Below are 18159 nucleotides of genomic sequence, written 5' to 3'. Positions count from 1 at the left end.
AGTAGCTGTTCAATCTCTTCTTACAAACTTCCAGTGATGAAGCACCCAAACTTCTGAAGGCAAGCTGTTCCATTGGTTAATTGTCCTCACTGTTAGGAAGTTTCTCCTTAATTCCAGGTTGCTTCTCTCCTTGATTAGTTTCCATTCATTGTTCACTGTGCTGCTCTCTAGTGCTTTGGAAAATAAGTTGACCCCTTCTTCTTTGTGGCAGCCTCTCAAATACTTGAATGTATGATATCATCTCTACTCCTTTTCTTTAAATTTGCTAAATAAGCACTTAAGGAAGTTGATTTCTCCCTTTCCCATAGCTTCTTAGATACCTTGCTCATGTTCCTTGGACTTGGTGTTAGATGGAAGCTGGTTGTTGATATAACTGGTATTCCTGCTGTTATATGCACCCAATGTAACTCAAACTGTTTTCATTATCTTCATGTTTTTTCTTTATCTTCCATCACAACACAAAAATGGAATTGTCCCAAGTTATATTAGGAACTGTCCAACTCCTTAGATATAGACATCTGAAAATTCTTTTCAAATAATATGCCTAGCAAAAGCTTCTGGTCTTGAACAAAAGACTGTCTCTACAAATGCTTTCCATTGTCAAGCTTTTGATCTTTTCAGTCAATAAATCACCAAGGAAAAGGAACAGCAACCTTACTGTTTTGGAATGTTACACTAAAGCTATTTAATTTGAATCTTTGCCAGTGTGAGCAAACACATCAATAAAGTTTAAGAGCAAATCTTAATAGACATGAAAAATGCCCATTAGTTACAGCATGGTGAAGGGGTTGATGATATTAGGAAGGGTATAATTTCTCTGGTTTAATATCTAACAATAACAGCCAATCCATGTTAGCAGAACACCAATTGTACATTAGAGAAATAGCCAAGCAAGGTAAAACAATAAAGGGTAAAGAAGAAGAGGAAACAAAATCATTTGAAGCTGTCAGATTCATCACTCTTAAAATATTTTATCAACTTCTTACAGTACTAGGGAAGGGGGAGGGGGAGGGGAAGGGGGGAGGGGAAGGGAAGGGAAGGGAGGAGAGGAGAGGAGAGGAGTTCAGCAAATATCTATCAGCAAGATCTCTGAGATAACCTTCACATGAAGTTCATGCACAACATTCACACTCTCCACTTTTCTTATTTTCCCAACCAACCATCCAAAGCCAGGGGAAATAAACTCCTTAGTGCTTCTAAAATCCCATCAAAATGTGTGTATATGCCAATATGTGCATATAATGTGTGTGTGTGTGTGTGTGTGTGTGTGTGTGTGTGTGTGTGTGTGAACATCCTTGAGTTAAGGGAGACTCACTGGATTAGGGAAAGAGGCCAGCCTAAAAGTCAATCTTTAGCAGGAGGAAAACAATTTTATTACAAATGAGGATGTTTCTTGATTCTTGATCTGTTAGAAGCACAGTAGGCCTTTATCAATTCATACCACAGCAGGCTACCATTACCAATCAATGAGGGAAAAACAAGATGAAATAGGGGCAACTTATATAAAGTACCCTGTGAAACATCTTCTGTCAACCCAAACCCAAAATAAAGATATGCAATGCAGCATCCTTGACATGAGTTCATTGCAGAGATGCAGAACATGTTACTTCATGTACTGCCAATTCTATTCCATGTTTTCACCCAGCCTTCAAGATATGTATCAGTTCACTTTACTTAACTTCCCTCACTGCTTTGTAATGACAGTTCTGTTCTATGCACTCCATTCAAGTGTTGCTCTTATTGCTATGCTGAACTTTTTTCTGGAATTCACACCATCTGGAATTTCTTCTGAAATTCACAACTCAAACTACAAAGCTAAGTCAATAAAAAATGAAAAAGCATCCATCACAGGTCAATAGAATGCTATGCCAAGCATGCTCTTTATAGCATCTGACCCTATGTTTCTTAACATGGATCACTAGTTATTGTACTTTTCCGAAAGCCTTTCTCAATCTGTTGCCTCCCAGATATAGTATCCCAAGCCAATGTTCTGATAGAAATAATGGGACTTCAAGTCCCAAAATGCATTTGGAAGAGAAAAGGTTGGAAATGCCATAGAGTAGTCCACAATGGACAGCCTGCATTCCATGCATCATTGCTGGGTGACAGTTATAGCTGTATATAAAACACAAGGTACATTTTAATTTAAAACTGAACATTTGCTTTCATCCAAAGGTATTAGGCACTCTATGATGGTTATATTTCTGAAAGTAACATTTCAGGGAGAAGCTAAAAGAGATATGAAATCAGATCTTCAATACCACTTGGTTTGTGATCTTAGAAAACAGTTTTGCAAATATATTAATTATTGGTTTTAAAAACAGAGAAGTACTTACTATCAGGATCTCTAAAGAAAGAAATCATTGTCAATATTTAATTGAGCAAACAAAATAAAAGCCATTAAATATCAAGCATGTTTTTGAATTGGCCTATTGTCAGCAACTTGAGTCTACACTATTCTGCTGTTGTGATTTCCAAAAAGGTAAAGGATACTGTAAATGTCCATAGGTGAAACAGCCAGCATCTGCCAAGATGTTCTGTTTTCAGGATGAATACTAAACAAAATCTGGGAATACATCCAATAATTGTATTTCAGTTAACAAGTTATTAAATAAACTCTCCCTAAACTTGTTTCTATTGATGAAATAACTACAAAGAACAAATGCTTTCCAATCATGATTCCCTAAAATGCCCCCCTCTTCCATGGTCCAGTTCCGAATGGGGTGCAGACCGGCACTAGGCCACAGACCAGGGGTTGTGGGGGGTCCCTGATCTACTTCATTGCTGCCCAGCCACTGCTACTTTTCCTATCCTTTCCACGAAAGTGCACAGGTAGTGCCTTAAAAATATACTCTTTGCTCTATTCTTAGTATTACAGAATGGCATGGGGAGAATACAGAGTTTACAATAGAGCAGAAACATTGTTTTCTTATGCTTTCTAGTCTTTTATTTTTAAATTATATTCCAATAGAATGTTCAGGGGAATACTACCGGTATTAAAGAAAAAACAAATAAGCAAATAAGATTATTACCAATATTTCTCCTTTATTGCTATTTGTGTTCAGTAACATTTCTTTCACTATTCCATATTGAAATAGGAAGGGACAAAATCTGAAAAGCACCTTACCAATGATCTCCTCAAAATTGGAGCCAGGCTCAGGAATTATTAATAAAACATCCCACAATGCTATTTTGTAGGTCTTGTTTATACTATCAGTTTTAGCTTTTGGATAGGTATCATTCTCAAAATTGAATACTCACAGAGCATATAACTACAAAGATAAAAAGGCATGAAACCTTTAGGAGTTTTAAGCAGCATCTGTAAAATAAGAAGAAAGATTCACAAAGAACACCAGGAAATAACATAAGTCATGAAGTCATCAAGGACTGTGTTTGAGGACCTGAGAAAATGTGATTGATTAGACAAAGATTACATAATTTCTACAGATGAGTTTTTAAATTGTTTTATGCTATAAATATATAAGAAAGTTCTATGCACTGATTCAGTCAGTTAAACTCAGAACTATTTAAAACTTCCAAAAATAATCCTTTCGCATTTCTAACTTCCTGGAGACAAAATTGCAAAACACATGGATGACTAGAAGACCTCCAAGGTCCCTTCCAACTCTGTTATTCTATTCTATTCTATTCTATTCTATTCTATTCTATTCTATTCTATTCTATTCTATTCTATTCTATTCTATTCATCACACAAATTCTGTCCACACCTTTTGATGTCAATAAAAATACCTCTTGTTCTCATTCTGCAATACCTTGCATGGAGTTCCCAAGGAGATAGGTACCAATGAACTGCTCACCCCAGGCAGTTCTAATCCCACTTTAGGCATGAAAGCCAGCTGGGTGACTTTGGACCAGTCACTCTTTCTCAGCCCATAACATCAGGCTCGGATGACAAGCTGATAGGCTAATTTCTGTTGAAATTAATGCATCAATACTTGGTTAATTAAGAGCTGTGTGGGGGAAGCAGATACTGTATTTTTAGGAAAATGCCAGGAAGAAAAAAAATGTAAATTATCAGGGGGGAAAATAACCTCAGTAGGAAACCTTTTGTACTAGAAAAATCAGTGGACCCTAAAGCAAAAGTGGTATTTGGTTTGGGTTTTTCCATAATGATTTTGTTGCTTTAAATTGATGCTCTATTTTGGTATACTGACGATTTTGCCCACAGAAAGGAGGAGATTATATGCTGTTCTTTTTCCTAAATATATGATTGTGAATATTGGGTGTTTCATCAGGATTTTATGGGCGCATTAGTTTTCTTGGGGTAGGACATGATTCTAAGTTTGTCTGCCTTTTTGCTATATTTTCCCTGAATTTTGGAGAGCTGTCTGATGCAATATACATTTTGCCTGGATTTATGTGCGATGTGAGTTTTGCTCAAGTTTATGGCGGGGAAGAGAGAGATGTATGTATGATGTGAATGACTGTTTTGCCTTTGTGGGTGGGATTGTCTGAATATCAGTTTTATGAGAAACAACTACTTTGCTTTTGTAGTGGCAAACAAGTAACTCATCATTGGAAGCTCAGAACACATTTAATTTATCTTGACAATATTTCGGGCCAAGTTATTGGGCTCTGCATTTATCGGTTTTCCTTCTATGACGCAGACATTGCGAGCTCTAAACTGTTAGTTCTAAAAGTATCATTGTGTTCTTTTAATTTGACTCCACTTCTATAATAGGGTTAGTTTTCTGCGCAAATTACTTTTCTTTCAGCATCACTATTTTCTGTTGCATGATTAGTCATAACATACAGTGATAAGTGTTTGCAAATAGGTAAGCTCTGTCCATCTCATTATGGAAGAAGCCCCTTAAAACTCCAAACAAGCCACTTAGAGATACTTGACTTAACTGCTAATTAGCTAAATAACTCATGTTTTCCTGCCCATATCATGGATACGCAAGGGTAACAGCAGTAGACTATACAATGCAGTCTACATTTTGTCCTTTTTACTAATGATGAGAAAGATTGAAACAAAATGAAATTTCGCTATTCTACGTGTAATACATATATTATATCTGACATGTCTTGTTTTTGCAGTTGACAATGCCTCTACACAACTTTGTCTGCCTCGGAAGCAAAATGTTAATAGTTGAATGAGAGACTACCAGGGAATTCAGGGCTATGAACTAGATGGGAGAAGTCAAAAAATATCCTGAAAGAATAGGAAACCACTTGCATAGTTTTTATGAAAAAAGGAATGCACTTTGCATTTTGGGAGTTTGGGCGTGCATGCATGCTCACACTTTGGGCACTTGGTCCAGAAAAGGTTAGCCATCACTGTCATGCTTGGTAGAGCCTTGGTAGTACAGGGGTTTAAGGCACTCTGTTATTAAGCTGATTATTAAGACCAGCTGCCTGCAATTACTGCAGGGTTCGAATCTCGCCAAGGCTCAAGGTTGACTCAGCCTTCCATCCTTTCTAAGGTAGGTAAATTGAGGACCCAGTTGTGGGGGCAATAAGCTGACTTTGTATAAATATACAAAAGGATGAAGGCTATTGCTGAGCACATTGTAAGCCGCCCTGAGTCTTCGGAGAAGGGCGGCATATAAATCAAATTTAAAAAAAAACTGTCATAAACCAAAGACAAGCTTTAACCTTTTGAATTAAGATTTAAATTTAAAATGTGATGTCTAGAAAAAGACTGTCCATAATAGCAATAACAATCAGGAAACATTAAACTAACCATTTAAATGTCCAGAAAAGCACTTCCTTAAAATAATAAACTCAACTAAGTAATCAGGAGATAGGAACTTGTTAATCAACTATAACACCTAAGAGTATTCTTTTCACTGACCAGCAATCCTTTAACATATTAGATAAATGCTCTGATGAGTTGAATTAGCCATAATGAAGACTGGTCTTATAAACAATTGCCATCCAAATATCTACCCTAGAATTCATTGTATTGAAGTTTTACCTTTGCCATTTGGGACTTGCTTTGTTTGCAGTTATTTTTTGCCTATCGTGTTGATGACTGCCCCCCCCCAAAAAATGAGGTGTTTTTTTTTTCTTTTCAGATCTGCATCACACATGGCACAGCTATTTCACAGTAACTATGCAGATTTAGGCCACCTCAGCGTCTGGAAACTCCAGTATGTTTATTCAACAGGACTGCATGAAAGTATTTTGGGGAACAATTTATCAAGTGTGTGTGTCTGCTGCAGCACCAGGGATACAATGCAGGACTAGCTGCCAACTGTTCTGCATAACCAGGGCAATTATATTGGGCTGTGCTTACACAGCAATGATACAAACAAAGAAAAGCTGGGCAGCTTTTAATGTATTCCTATATTCATAATTAAAATAGAACAGGGAAGGTCAGGAAGGAAGGAAGAGTGCAAAAGAAAAATAATAGGCATGATTTCATACTGATTCTAGGAATTTATATCTATCTTCTTGCTGCCAGCTGAGCTGTTGTATGTGACAGTAATTAACAACAGGGAATATTTGCTGCTGTGTTTTCTGACTCCAACTAGTCAGTACATCAGTACCAACAATAATACATTCTTCTTTTATTCCTTTATTGTCTCAGAATATAAATATGGATGGGTTGTTTCAAAGAGTCTACTATGTGAAATGTGAATTTCTGAGCAGATTGTCATGCCTCAATAAGACTTTCTTCATAAAAACAGTGCCAAGTTTACACAACTGTAGTTGTGCCCTTCTGCCTACGAACACTTTAATATAGTATGAGCTAGGATGACAGATAAGCTCACAGGATATGATATTAATGATTTCCACATCCCTAACCTAGATGCATGGCTGCACTAGGCAATGAACCAAAATAACTAATGATCTGCAAGAAATATATATTGCCATTTGCTATATTTTTGCTGAAATAAAACCTTTTATTAAACTATATGATATTTTGTTATGTCTTTAATATTTTGGTTAGGTAAATGGTATGTGCATATATGGGCATCGGGAGGTGGGGTGGGGAGGTTAAATGGGTAATTCATTTTAAGAAATAAAATGATCATTGACTGATTGAATTATTAAAACATAATAGGAAATAACAGAGTTGGAAGGGACCTGAGAGGTCTTCTTGTCCAACGCCCTGCTCAAGCAGGACACCTATACCATTTCAGACAGGTGGCTGTCCAGTGTTTTCTTAAAAGCTTCCAGAGGGAGCACCCACAACCTCTGAAGGCAAGCCATTCCATTGGTTAATTGTTCTCATTGTTAGGAAATTTGTCCTTAGTTCTAGGTTGCTTCTTTTCTTGATTAGTTTCCATCCATTGACTCTTGTCTTGCCTTCTGGTGCTTTGGAAAATAGGTTGACCCTCTCTTCTTTGTTTCAGCCCTTCACATATTGGAACACTGCTATCATGTCATCCCTTTTCACTACACTAAAAAGGTAAAGGCTTCCCGTTGCACATATGTGCTAGTCGTTCCCGACTCTGGGGCGGTGCTCATCTCCATTTCAAAGCCGAAGAGCCAGCGCTGTCCGAAGACATCTCCATGGTCATGTGGCCAGCATGCCAAAGGTGCACGGAAAGCTGTTACCTTCCCACCAAAGGTGATCCCTATTTTTCTACTTGCATTTTTTACATGCTTCCTAACTGCTAGGTTGGCAGAAGCTGGGACAAGTAACGGGAGCTCACCCTGTATGCAGCACTAGGGATTCGAACTGCTAAACTGACAACCTTTCGATCGACAAGCTCAGTGTCTTAGCCACTGAGCCACCACATCTACACTACACTACACATACACTAGACATACCCAATTTCTGAAATCATTCTTCATACATTTTAGCCTCCAGCCCCCTAATTATCTTTGTTGCTCTTTTCTGCACTCTTTCCAAAGTCTCTACATCTTTTTAGAAACTGGTGCATAAAGAGAGTGCAGACTTGGTACAAAATATCTGTGGGAAATGAAATTATGTGTCTGCTTTTATGAATTGGGGAACTGCTCTAAAAAAAATCTAGAAGTAGATTGCGAAATAAGAGCAAAAATTGACTGATAAGACATGCTTTCTCACATGAATATATGTAAGAAATCATACAATAAAACCACATCTGTTTGAATTATGCATCCACTAAATCATCTGAAATACACATATTAGTAGTGATGTTTTGCAATAGATTATAGAAAACAAATAAAGTGCCATTACTTTATTTCCAATGCTTTTCAAGGGCAAACACATTTTAAAATGTATTGGGACTTAGTTGGAAATAAAATATAAATCTATTTATTTTCCTTTCATCTACTTAATTAGGGTACATCTTTCCATTCCAAGTTTTAAAAAATCAGTAAGACCTACCTCTGAATAGTTTCCAACATAACAGAAATATGTTTTTGTGGTGTCTCTTAGCAAGATAGGTTAGAGGGAATAAACCCATATCTACATGACTGAAACTTGTACATGTTACAGAATTGTCACAGTATGAATTTTTAGTTGACCATGTGATGCAGAAATCACAGAAGTCACCAGTTAGATAGTGTGCAAAGGGTTTTTTTACTTTACTGATTCCATAGATTAAAAAGATTCCTTAAATCAGATCATGCTTTCAAATGCAGATAAGGGCCTAAGCAGAGTTGAAAGAGAAAAAACACCATTAAACTATGTAGGGCTTATTTCTAAATTTATAGCTAGGATTATTTCTTTGTTTACTTTATCACACATCTTTCTCTATAAAACTAATGTAACTGAGAACACAAGTCAAAGCATAATTAAGAACACTTAAACAGAAATAAAAACAATAATCTTCCAGCAACCAAAGCGTACTTAAATTTTAACAGCATTGTTAAAATAAAAAGGGCATTCCTTCACATAAAGTACCTTGTAGGGAGGTAAAGGAGGTTATATTCCAGAATTGTAATATTATAAAATAGCTATAAATCTGATTAGATGTTATTATCTATCTCATTGGACTGTTCTGCTTGAATCAATAGCAAGTTCTAGCAAAGGAGTGTTACTTTATTTATTTGCTGTAAAGAAAAAAAACCCCAAAACAATACCTCATCTTGGATAAATTGAATTTGATATGAAAATTGTCCAATATTTCACATTTTTCTGAGCAGGAAGCAGATCTGGACAAGCTGGTCATTTCACTTCCTGGCTGAGACCTCTGCTCAAATTCGGCAGAACTGTTTTCCCAAGACTCATCATCTGTGATGAAATCTGTATTGTGAACATCTGTACATCTTAACCTATAAAACATCATGGAGACAGCTATCAGTATAAATTATGGTCTGATCTTCTCGAATTTGTCCCATTGGGAGCTAGGGCTACTGTAAAACAGCAGAATTTAAGGATGCTAATCTTTTTAGAATATGTCTGCTTGTGAACATGATATGTCTTTAAACCTGTGAGGAATATAACTTAATGTACCATTTATACTTTGCAATAAGTAACAATGCTGACTTTTTCCATTACAGGAGAAACCTCAGCATTAGAGCACTTTCAATCAAAATATTCTACACTTCTGGGGTTTCAGGGAGATGTTCTCTCACTACCACATTGCTAAGCTTGAGTAATCAATTATTTTATTTATTTATTCACCTTTGATGGCCATCCAATTCACAGTGATTCTGAGCAGTGTACAAACATATTAAAAGCCATCATAAAAAGAAAATGATACATATCAAAATAGCAAAATAAACTGAAAATCAATACGCTACAGTATTTCCTAGAGTTGAGAATTAGGTTGGGTTCACTCAACCATCTGGTCTACAGAAAGCTCCATTTAAAGCCTATTGATTGTTATCAGTCAACCAAGAGTGTATCCCATGAAATTATCCATGTCATCCTTGGGGAAATGGCTAAATAAAGTATTTCTAAGTCAGGAATCCTCCTGAGTAATCTCAGAATATCCTAGATTTTAGGAGGAAGAAGAGTTGCTTTCCAAGGATAACTCCAAGGAAAACTTATATATCTTAGCTAGATAGAAGGAAGAGTACAAATATATTTCCAAAAATGATTATATATTTTTACTGTTGATCAATGTCTTTATAGATCCATGACCAGAACATAACTCCCCATTATTTGATAAGATATAGGGTTCTATTATAGTTGTCTTATTATAGAAGAAAGAGAACGTCAGCAATGCTTTGTTGATAGTTATTTGTGTATCTACCAGTAATTTATAACTCACTTTGCTTCGCAAACTTAAAGTGGTATACTTCACATTTATTTCTCTAACGTTTAGGTTATTTATGATATACCAGTAGAAGCATAGGGATGAGCCCCCTTCAAAGAAGTTAGGACTTCAGCCATTAATAATATATTCTGGGCTCAATATCAAGTAAGATACACATTTTAAAAAACACTCTTACCCATTGCTTTTAGTGGAAGCTTTCATCAGAGGAGTCCTTTCTGTAAAACAGTTATCTTCTGATCTTGTGCTGAAGAATTTTGGCAAACTGTAATGATACCTTTAAAAAATGTAATTGTTAATTGTTAGAGTAATCATCTCTCCAAAGCAGTATATGTAGTTCATATGTCAGTAGACAAACTGATTTAATATTAGATTAAGCAAATACATTGATTTTTAGGATTTCTGTTAGAACTGGCAAAAAATATTATCTGTTTTTCATTTTCATTTCTTCTTGTAGTAATAACACTGCTTTTCTTACAAATCTTTTTTTCCAAGAAGCATCTGCCCATATATCCAAATACTTTTTCTCAATTCCTGATCAAAGTAATCAAGGAAGCAATTATTTCACTTCTGATTTTTCCCCAGCTACTTGAGAAATGTATTTTTATCTTCATTATCTAGAAGCTTAAAAATATTATTGATATACATTTTCCAATCAATCTTCCCTTCTTGGGGTACCAACTCAGAATTCTGCCTCTTATGTAAATCTTTGTAAACCATCTTATTTACGGTTAGGAGGGATGCTGAGGAAAAAAGGAGTTTGCTATAAATATATACAGTGTAAAAACCGTATAGCTTGAAAAATGAAGTTCTGGTGCACCACCAATCATTTTTAAAATGGGAGCAATTATATATTTTACAGCAATAAAATAATAATAAATACTTCCAAAAATGAGAGTAATGTGTTTTAAATTATAGCACCATCAACAATAGTTGAACCTCATTAGATTAACATTTTCTAATTTTCTAGTATAAATTTGTATGATGATATTTTCAACAAGATAAAACTAATGGAAATATTAGAAAAGAAACACAGAATTTAATAAAGTATAGTGAATATATATTTATATATATATATATATATATATATATATATATATAGGGAACACGATGGCTCAGTGGCTAAGATGCTGAGCTTGTCAATCAAAAGGTTGGCAGTTCAGCGGTTTGTATCTCTAGTGCCACGTAATGGGGTGAGTTCCTGTTACTTGTCCCAGCTTTTGCCAACCTGTCAGTTCAGAAGCACGTAAAAAATGCAAGTAGAAAAATAGGGACCATCTTTGGTGGGAAGGTAACAGTGTTCCATGCACCTTTGGCATTTAGTCATGCTGGCTACATGACCATAGAGACATCTTTGGACAGCGCTCGCTCTTCGGCTTTGAAACGGAGATGAGCATCACCCCCTAGAATCGGGAACGACTAGCACATATGTGCAAGGGGAACCTTTACCTTTACCTTTTAGTGAATATATGTATATATAAGAAAACAGGAAGAGAAATAAAAATAGAAAAGAAAAAATATCATAAAAAAGAGGTGTCCAATATTTTTGGCATAGATTATAAATGCATTTATATTTTATCCCTTCTCTAAGTTTTTTTCATAATTTCCTTCTTTCCATAAACTACTGTTTCTAATCTTCAAACCCATAAATTACAAATCAAATCTTTCTCTTTTTTTCAGTAAAAAGCCAGAAAGGGTTTGCAGGCACTAAGCTTTCTGTTATCAAGCTTAAATGCAATTGTAGACCTTAGAAGTTACCAATGATTTCTCAAAATATGGAAACAGAACCTTGGCAATCTCTGAGGACTAATATTGTAACAGTGTTTATTCACCCATGATTGTGCTTTGTTTCTAAAATTTCTTTTAGTCCTAAATGACTAATTGCTTCATAAACATGGACTGGGTAGCAAAAACATGCCCATGAATTTAGTCCACTTGCTGACTGGAACATGCTAGTTGAGGCTTTTTCAATAATCTAGAGACATTGTATGGAATATACTTAGCATGGAAACATTGCTACTCATTGTATCAAAAACTTTGAGACTTATGCGATGAATATATATGGTTGGCTTTGCTATTTGGAAGTAGGTTCTGCATGCTTTTGCCCTTGAAGAAATGGATTAGCAAAAATTATACTTACTGAAAGGGTGATTGTTCTTAAATATAGATAGTTGACTGACGACCATTAGTGTGAAGTTACAACAGCACTGAAAAAGTGACTTTCAACCAGCCCTCATATTTATGACCATCACAACAGCCACACAATCACATGATTAAAATTCAGGCACTTGGCAACTAGCATGTATTTATTACACATTTAATATCCAGGTATCATGTGATTGCCATTTGCAACCTTCTCAGCCAGCTTCCAACAAGCAAAGTCAATGGGAGAAGCCAGATTCACTTAACCATGGCAAAAAGAGCACAAAATTGGGTGCAAATCACTTAACAACTACCTTGCCTAACAGCAGAAATATTATTCTAGTTGTGTCATATGTTGAGGACTACATGTATTGCTCTTATTCACAGGTAACATACCAGATGTATGATGTTAATTTAACTTTAAACCCATCCTATATTCTGGCTTTTGCACCATCGCAAAACATAGTTATGCTGTGCAACAGTTGATCATCCAAATAGGGGTCCATAGGCAGGTATGTTCAAAGACTGCTTGCAATCAATGAGCCATGATTAAATTAATGAAAAGAGAATTTGACAAGTTTTTTTTTACTGCAAAGCCTCTATAACAGGAGAAGACCAACACTTCATTCTTCCCATTCCTTAAGGACCAGAAAAGGCATTGACATATATAAGGTCTTCACCAGTGGAAAGAAAGAAATTTAGAGGGTTTTTTCATCAGTGCTGCTTAATTTTTATTTATTTATTGTTGTACCTTCAAGTCAGTGTTGACTCCTGATGATTGCCTGGACGGGTCCCTAAATTTTATCAGCTTAAAAACCATGAGAGCATTCATATTATCATTCTCTTTATTTTCCTAGTATATTTCCATTTCTTCCTTCTATAATTTACAGCAACTCAGTCTCAAATGGAAAAAATACAAGAAACATCATCATAAACTGCAGTCTTATAGCATCGAGGAAGTATCCTGAGATTAGTGGAATCATGTGTATATGGTTTCTTCTCTGAGATCAAAGAGAGAATTCCAGCCTTAGAAAATAAAAGGTCCCTCCCATCTGAGACTGATTGGAGAGTTTGCAAACAGGAAATAGAAATCCCCAGTAGTCTATCGAGAAAGAGGAATCAAAGCCAGGAGGTCATGAATTAGGTTAATAGCATAAGATGTAAATCAGTAAACCAGTCAAACAGCAACTGAAATATCAAGAACCAATGAAGGAAGATGATTTATGAACTGACTACTCTAGACCAAGCCAAGTGTAAAACGCTAGGGAATTCCTAGAAGCCTGGCACTCTGACAAATCAGCCATTAACAGGCACATAGACATAAACAACATCTACATATCATTCAAAAGAGGCAATCAACAAGCCAAAAAGGGAATAAAACACCTCCCTACCAGCAATCAACATCCAGGTGAACATAGATTAATACTAAGATTAACATTAGATTTACAATCAAGAAGCAAACAATACCTTAATCAAGGGACTGCCAAACAAGCTAACAGTAAATAGCCCAACCAAAGGACTACCAAGACCACTCTCACCAACACTGACAGAGCAAGCCATTAGAATATAAAATGAGAGCAAACCCCATTCCCTGCTAACACTGATGATGTTACCTAGTTTGGACAATGAAATGTCTACAAAAAAACCAACCAATGTAGAGAGCACCAAAGAGGCCTCATTTCAACCTGGAACTACAAATATTCCCTTCTTTCAATTTATGAATTGTGTTTGCTTCATCCAGGCCTTTAGTAAGGGAGAGTAAGGCCTTAACTTCATTTTCATCTTTTATCTTTCATGTTTTATTGGTTTTATTGTAATTTATTTTATAGTTGATTTGCCACTCAGTCATTGTGAATTAGGCAGCACAGATGTTGAATAAATTATGATCATTTTCATTATCTTCAGAATTGAGTCTGCTTTGACTAGAAGTTTGTGGACTTGAGTAAGCTCTTCTCTATGACAAGTGATTCTGAGCGAGCTTAGGGTTTGTCAGAAATAGATTTATGCTTTACTCTCTGTCTTTTACTCCTTGTAGAGCTTCCTATGTCTGTGAGGTGATGGGAGAAATCCATAATATTTGTCTGAGGAGAATTCATGCTGTGGCAGCTAGAGTATTCCTCCAATTATACAAGTTTCTAAGCTGCTTACTTCCCTGAAAATGAATAAGAAGATTCATTTAAAACAATATGACAGCAGATCCCTTTTCCCTGGTCTCTTTAGAAACACCTGCAGCCTTTCATTCCCTGATATCAAGAGTTCCAACATTACATGAGGGTAAAAGACCTGAGAGTGAGTCAGAGAGAGAGTAAATTCAGAAATTATTCTATTCTAATTATTCTATTCCTATTAGACCCACAAGGCAGAACTGACTAAGAAATCAATGCCATGTAAGTCAGGTGTCAACTGTCCAATTGATGAATCCAGAAAAAGAAACTCCTGGGACATTATTTTACCAAGAATATAAACTTTACTGAATAAACCACATTGGTATATTTTATTTATTTATTTATTTTGATTTGATTTGATTTTTATACCGCCCTTCTCCAACAGGACTCAGGACGGTGAACAGCCGAGATAAAACATAACATATAAAATTTAAAAACAATTTAAAAGACATTAAATAATTTCGGCCCTCAATTTAGAACAAGGATGTCAAACTGGCAGCCCGTGGGCTGGATGCATCATGTGCAGGCCATGCCACCCCAAAAAATGTCAAAAAAGACAAAAAATGTCATGATATATCATGTGACATCACATGACACAACAAGTTTAACACTCATGGCATAGAAGAAGTGAAACCAGCTCTGGGTTTCCTGTGCAAAAGCAAGCATAGTTAATTCCCACTTTCACTACGGGCCACTCACAGTCCATTATATCCACCAATCACTTCTATTCATTTTGTTATGGGAACCAGCCAGCCATGCTGGGATATCTGCTCAGTGTGTCCTTGAGGTGGGAGCATGTCTCATGGGAACCAATGATGCTTGGATTCCATTCCCCCAAACTTGCATTCCATTCTACCCCCTCCCCTTTTCTTTGTTAAGCTGCAAGCAAAGTGGAACATAGGTGAAAGTGCAAGTCAGTTGTGGGAAGTACCCCAAAAGGACCGTGCCAGAAACCTCATAGCACCAGAAACCTCAGAAAATAGTGCCAAGAGACTCAAGCCTTTCCCCCTTTAAGAAAACGAAGAAGCACCAGCTGAAAGAAAAACACAGAGCAGCCCTGCTAACAGAGCTGACAATAGAAACACTTAAGTAGAGCCATTAAGATAATGGGAATCAGACTAAAAATAAACTCTCCAAGGTAAGCCCTTCTTCTCTTCTTCCTCCCTTCTTCCTGCCCCCTGACAGTATTAACCCTTAAGGATGAATAACAAAAGACCTGGGACCAAGATTAACCCACCAAAACAGGAAAACAAAACCCAGGGCAATCAGAAACACATCAAAACCCATCAAGCTGCAGGAGCTTCAAAGGAAAATTAAGTAGGAAAAGGTACAGGCCTGCCATCCCAATCCGCTTGCAAGCCAGAAATGCTCGAGATGTGTCACTATTTTTCTTGCCTTCCTAAATTAAAGAATCCCTTTTCTGCAGCTGGCTTTCATATCTATTTCTTCTCACCATTGGTGACTGCTTCCCAGCTGGGAAACGAACACAGGGAAATTTCTTCCAATATTTTGGCGACCACAAAGGGACTCCCCGCAATCCAGTTCCCAGACAGGACCTGGAGGACCATTACCTAGCCAGCACAGACCATTTGACTGAGGTCCACGGACCCTGCCTGGACCTAATGGGTAATAAAGAGAGATTCCAAGTCTTGCACTCAACAGCTGTCAGAAAGAAGGTGAGTACCTCTAAATTTTAACTTTTAAAGCCCAGAAAAGTTTGGGAAATGTGTGTATGCCTTTGTCTGTAAGTGAGAGGACCCTTCTCCCAATCACAGCTGGATCTTGCTCCTTTTGTGCATTTCCTAACCACAGAAAGACCAACAGTCTGGAGAGCATGGGGGATTGCCAGAGCACAGGACCTTCTGTTAGGGAAAAAGGGAGAGCATGTGTGAAAGTGGAATGGACAAAAATGAATGAGAGTTGAACTTTGGGTAACCTGATGGGAAGCCCTGTGTATTAAGAGGTGCCCGTACTTGACTGCCTAAGGCAGCAGGTCCTCCCAGACATCCAAGAATCTGAAAACCAATGGCAGTATTCCCTACAAAGGAGGTACTCATACTCTGAGAGGGAACCAGAGTCCTCACAGATCATTTTTGTCTGAAAACTGACAGCACCAGGCCCAGCTAAGCCAAAGTGAACCCCACCTCCTAGGGAGGGTTTCTGTCACTACCCTCAAGCTACAGCTTCCCATGTTTCCCTTCCACTCCTTGGTCTTATTGATGTTAAGGACCAGGTTATTTTCTCCACACCATGAAAGCATGTCTTTCAGCCCTGCACAGATGACTCTGCAAACTGTGGAAGCAGAGCACACGAATCCAGATGCTGCCTCCAGAGGAGACCTTCCATCCATTTGAGCCAGAAAATTGGGTTTGGATCCAGCCATCTATCTGCTAGACATTCATCATAGCAACCAGAGTGGAGCAAAATGCTATTCACAAGGCATTAGAAAACTAGAAGTTTTGCTATAGGAATGCTCAGAACTAGCAAGCAGGAAGGTTCTTCCCATCTCAACCACGGATTACATGAATCCAACATATCTGGAAGGCAACAAGTAGGAAAGGTGTTATGTCAGGTATGAAAAACCAGGTCCACATGTGATGATTCAAATTAACTGATTTATTGCTAAAAGCACATGAATCTTCTCAATTTATGGTAAGCACCTGGTTAGAACCAGATAAGGGTCAACGACACTTGAGGGGTTGGACTAAGTTTGCTTGATGCTCATAATAATTCTAAGCTCATTCCTCTTTTCACTTCTCCCCCTGCCAGTCCTTCTCCTACAGTTTAGGACTTTTCTGTGTATGTCCATCCTTTGGGATGAAGATGGAGAATGGGAAAAAATGCTTCTCTTTCATAACACTCCTCAGTATAATCACACAATGCAACAGCCTTTGGGGGGAGATTCTAGATTAGATTATTAGTATCTATTCCCTCTCTCTTAATAATTTGGTTGATTTTATTCTCCAGTTGCAGAAAGTGTTGGCAGATATGGCTTGCTCCTAAGAAAGCATTTAAATACAACCGATAATACAAAATCACCTAATTATAAACCAATCATTTTAAACCTTAATAAATTAACCCAATATTCCTTACTTATCAGGTGTCAACTGGGTGAGTATGAATCAAAAGCAAGCTCAATTCCCAGTCCATTAATCATGTTATACTTTCTTTTAAAAGACTAATTCAATAAACTAGTTCAAGTATTTAGACAGAACTTTAATCATGTTCACAAACTATTCCTCGCAGATGGATGCACATGCATTGCAGTAAATTCAAACTTGGTGAAGGGAAGGGAGAAAAGAACATTCTCAAACGTAGCTAAGATTGAAAGATCATCCACTACTTATGGAAGGCTTGATGGGACAAAGGTTGTGCAATTGAACTGATATGGACCATTTATCCAGATTCATGAAGAATAACTTACTTGATTGAATTGCATAAGATATCCTAGTGCAGTGGTTCTCAACCTTTTCTTCACGGGCCCCTTTAAATACTTTTTGTAGCTATTGACCATGGCTATGGACCCCTAAGACTTAAGTCAAGATTTAAATCATAACATTTCTTCAAGCCTTCATGGACCCACTGCAGTGGTGGGTTGCTACCAGTTTACCCCAGATCGGGCGAATCAGTAGCGATGGCAGCGGGAGGCTCCACCCACCCACCCAGACACTTCTGTGCATGCACAGAATTGTTGTGCACGTGCACAAGCACGCACCCACTAGCAAACG

At 37.1% G+C, this 18159-nt stretch overlaps 1 protein-coding gene across 5 annotated transcripts in view; it reads right to left on the bottom strand.

Annotated features, from left to right (window-relative positions):
- OCA2 (OCA2 melanosomal transmembrane protein) overlaps positions 1-18159 on the bottom strand; it is a 217534-nt gene that overhangs the window by 155042 nt on the left and 44333 nt on the right. For all 5 annotated transcript variants that reach the window (XM_034431376.3, XM_087895329.1, XM_087895328.1 and 2 more), the window contains exons 3-6: positions 10303-10401; positions 8986-9177; positions 3262-3319; positions 2494-2566 (exon numbers count right to left, since the gene is read on the bottom strand). In XM_034431376.3, coding sequence (XP_034287267.2) covers positions 2494-2566; positions 3262-3319; positions 8986-9177; positions 10303-10401 — 422 coding nt within the window. The remainder of the gene's footprint in view (positions 1-2493; positions 2567-3261; positions 3320-8985; positions 9178-10302; positions 10402-18159) is intronic.

This window comes from Pantherophis guttatus, chromosome 5 (genome assembly GCF_059756535.1).
Source record: "Pantherophis guttatus breed Tessera chromosome 5, ASM5975653v1, whole genome shotgun sequence".
In the NCBI taxonomy this organism is placed as follows: domain Eukaryota; kingdom Metazoa; phylum Chordata; class Lepidosauria; order Squamata; family Colubridae; genus Pantherophis; species Pantherophis guttatus.
This window is presented reverse-complemented; position numbering and strand designations above follow the sequence as displayed.